This window comes from Austrofundulus limnaeus, unplaced genomic scaffold, assembly GCF_001266775.1.
Source record: "Austrofundulus limnaeus strain Quisiro unplaced genomic scaffold, Austrofundulus_limnaeus-1.0 Scaffold47, whole genome shotgun sequence".
Classification (NCBI taxonomy): domain Eukaryota; kingdom Metazoa; phylum Chordata; class Actinopteri; order Cyprinodontiformes; family Rivulidae; genus Austrofundulus; species Austrofundulus limnaeus.
This window is the reverse complement of record NW_013952449.1, coordinates 1,641,564-1,645,566: the sequence shown is the minus strand read 5'-3', so window position 1 is coordinate 1,645,566 and position 4,003 is coordinate 1,641,564. Positions and strand designations below refer to the sequence as shown.

Sequence of the window (4,003 nt, the reverse complement as noted above, 5' to 3'; positions counted from 1 at the left end):
CCCACCCCCACCCCACACACACACACACACACCACCCTGGCCACCTTTTTTTACTTGTCAATCAGGAAATGCTGAAGTGTAGTAAGGGGGAGGGGATGGTGGAGTTGGAAGAGGCTTTAGCCACCATGTTGGACATCATTAAGTCCGTCAACGACTCCATGCACCAGATAGCCATCACTGGATTTGAGGTGAGTTTTAAAAAGTTGATTTATTTGCGTTTTTTTTTTGTTTGTTTTGTTTTGTTTTCAAGTGAAGAAAACACAAAAATAAATTTAGGATCTGGTTAAACTGTTTTTTTCTCTCTAATTATTTAAGTTTGATTAGTCCAAAAACACAGATGTTTGGTTAATTACCTTTAAGAAAAATGTGAGAGTCTGTTGTCTGTTTTAAGTGTGTGAATGGGTGAGTGATTGAAGTGTATTGTAATGTACTGCAGTATATTGTAATGAAATCTCCTAAATTTAAAACGAAACTGTGGAGCAGTGGTTAGAGGGGTCGCATCACAGGAACGGTGACACTGAATGTAAAAGTGGATGAACAGTATCGATGATCAGATTTTTACATTCTGCTCAAGCTTGACCCATTTGGTGCAGAAACGTATTTTATTTAGTGATAGAATACAAACAAATTATCTTTATCTTTATGGATTTGATCTATAGTTGAATCCTCTCACGAGGGGTTGTGCACAAACATGGCTGCAGCTGTTGACTGCTGTGAGTTTAACCTTTGTCTGCTGTAAAAGTCTGACGTCATGGTTTTTAATGTTCACAGGGAAACCTGAGTGAACTGGGGAAGCTGCTGATGCAGGGATCCTTTAACGTATGGACTGACCACAAGAAGGGCCACAGCAAGGTACATCCACACCTTACAGCCTTACTTAGACTCTGTTATCAGTTATTGAATGTCAGTGTTTTTGTCTTAAGTTAACATATAAAATGAATAATGCTTTTGCACATTTACAGTGTTTGTTACAATTTTTATTTCAAATATGTGACGCATCATATCAAACTGAAGATTAAGTCAAATTTGGTCAAAATGACATCGGAACGTTTTTAGATTCCTGCTTTTTGATATCTGGATCATCCTGATATCATGGGCGATAACTTGTTAATATTTAGTCTGAATTTTATTTTTAGTTATTCTAATGAGGATATTTCATGTCGTTTTAAAGAAGAAACCAGCAATTGGTTTTTAACATTTACCAACTGGGAAAAAACGACTTTGCTAGCTTGCAGTAAAATAAAGGCTTTTTGGCTCAAAATCATTTTTTTGTTGCTACTGCTCAAAAATGGTTGCAAAAAATATCTTAAAAGATTATATTACAGATATTTCATATAAAGGATAAGTAGATAAGGTATTTATTAATTTTATTTTTGACTAATTATTGCAAATATTTTAACCAGTACATCTATAGCTTTGGAGGTTAATCCTTGGTTCAGTGTGAGAGGTCACATTCATATTTTATTACTTCAAACACTGCAAAAACTNTAACAAGACAAATAATCTTACACATTCTGAAAACAAGATTATTATTCTTACACAGTCAGTCCTTGTTTAGTAAATCAGTCTCAAAACAAGATCAAAAAGACTTTTCGGCTGGATATAAGGTTTTAAAACTTGGTGAGATGGACAGTTTTTGCAGTGAATATATTAAAGGTGTTTTAGTTACAGTACTTAAAAGTGATACAAAAGCAATGGAGAGATGCTCAGTTGGCTTATGGTTAAGCTAACGCATTTTGGTAGAGGACGTACCACATGAGTTACATTTTATTTTCACCAGGGAGCTTTATGAGTAAAAAAAAACATGGCTGTACAAAGAGGTCAGAGCTGCTAGTAGATTTGGTTTAAGTTCACCTTAATCCAGCTGTGAACACAGAAAATGAATCATTTTAAACAAAGGTTTTTTTTATCAGGATGAGCAAAATAACTTATATTAACTTATATCTTGAACTAATTTTCAGCAGGGGAAGCTAATTTCACAGTTCATGATGGAAACAAGTTTTTTTTTAAGCTGTACACTTTCAGTACAGGCCCACCATGACACAGTCACATCATGCATCAACATTTACGTTTTCAGCTCATGGCTGTCCACTATAACCAGACCCAGGTGGTAATAGCCCCTAAGTAGAATTTTATTCTGGGACTCCTTTCAGTGAAGCTGAAAAAGCCTCCAGTACATGGAATAAGAAATAATGTTCTTGTTTCAGGTGAAGGACCTGGCAAGATTTAAGCCCATGCAGAGGCACCTGTTTCTGTATGACAAAATGTTGCTGTTCTGTAAGAAACGAGAGGAGAGCGCAGAGGGACACGAGAAGACGCCGACCTACAGCTTTAAACACTTACTGAAGGTCAGACTCTGCAGCTGCTGTGTGGAAGTGGGATTGGCTCACTTTGAAGTGAAAAAAACAGCGAAAACTGAAAACTACTGTGTGTACGACTGATTAAATGTGAATTAAGTAATACCAAAATATTATTAAAGGTAAAAAATAAGAGAGTTTTACTTACTGTTAGCTGTGGTGAATAGCTGCCATCTTGAATTTTGAACTCTCCCACTTTCCAACGTTGAGTTTCTACTGGAGGTGTATTCCAGTTTAAATTTACGACTTATAAGTACGAAATTCCCTCTTCAGAGTACAACTGGGAGGCAGCAAAAGTAGCCGACAGAAGTTCAATGAAATGGAGATTTTACATGGTGAATTTTGCCAGCTGTAGGCTATTTTTGGACCATGTGCACCTCCACCTAGTGGTAGGATGCCATCACTTCACAGGTGAAATGATTGACAGTTTGTTGTCAGTGCTGGCTTTAAAGCAGCACACGCTCATTTAGGACATTTTTTATGTCTTTGAAGCTCTCGGGCCACATAAAAGGCTGTGAGCCACATTTGGCCAGTGGGCCTTGAGTTTGACAAATGATCAACAGTATATCCCAGTGTGACATGATGGACTCCACATTGTGCCTAATCCAAAAACCAAAAAACATGTACAATAGGTTCTATGGGGTGCCATTCGTAAAGTTACACAGTCAAAAATTACCACCAATATTTTTGTTTTATTTAGCCTTTTATAAAAAAAAAGAACAGATTTATTTTTCAAAGTCAGTGTTTCACCATATGATTCATACCTTTATAAATGTCATAGTTTATAAACCAAATATTTAACTTAAAAATTAAATATTTAGTTAACAAGCTAAATATTTAACTTGTGACTTAAATATTTAGTTTTGAGCTAAATATTTAGCTTGCAACTTAAGTATTTAGCCAGCTATTTAAATATTTAGCAAACTATCCAAATATTTAGGTTGCAACTTAAATATTTAGCTAGCAAGTTAAATATTAAGTTAAATATTTAGGTGGCTAGCTAAATATTTAAGTTGCAACCTAAATATTTAGGTAGCTAGCTAAATATTTAAGTTAAATATTTAGGTGGCTAGCTAAATATTTAAGTTGCAAGCTAAATATTGAACTAAATTTCTCAATTTCTTTTGAGGTTTTTTTACAGGCCAGAGTGATCCAAGTTTTATTTAAGGTTAAACTGATTTTAAAGAAAGCCTCACAAATGACTCTATGATTAGTTTTGGTCAGGTGCATCTTGACGGTGTCCCCCGCTGTTTCTGCATCTTAGTTTCTCATTGTCTCCTCAGATGAGTGCTGTGGGGATAACGGAGAACGTCAAAGGAGACAACAAAAAGTTTGAGGTGTGGTACAACGGCAGAGAAGAAGTGTACATCATTCAGGTACGTTGTTGTGAACCGAGTGAGACAAATGTTTCGTTAAATTTTTCTTTCTGTAAAACGTGGCTGCCTCAACAGGGTTTTTAAAGGAAGGAGAAGATGTAGGCCTCTGATAATCCTGAACTGGCAATAAAACCACCCTGGTCACCACTTAGAGACACTGGGCCTCATGCAGGAACATGTTCGTATTCTTATCCTAAATTTCTCTTACTTTTGTTCGTACAAAGGGTTCGTACGAACATGTCACGTCAGATTCAACAAACTCTTCTATCT

General features: G+C 35.9%; 1 protein-coding gene across 1 annotated transcript in view; it reads left to right on the top strand.

Annotated features, from left to right (window-relative positions):
* mcf2l2 (MCF.2 cell line derived transforming sequence-like 2) overlaps positions 1 to 4,003 on the top strand; it is a gene marked incomplete in the record, with an annotated part of 113,411 nt that overhangs the window by 66,460 nt on the left and 42,948 nt on the right. The window contains 4 exon segments of the mRNA XM_014008047.1: positions 66 to 188; positions 772 to 852; positions 2,208 to 2,348; positions 3,641 to 3,733. Coding sequence (XP_013863501.1) covers positions 66 to 188; positions 772 to 852; positions 2,208 to 2,348; positions 3,641 to 3,733 — 438 coding nt within the window.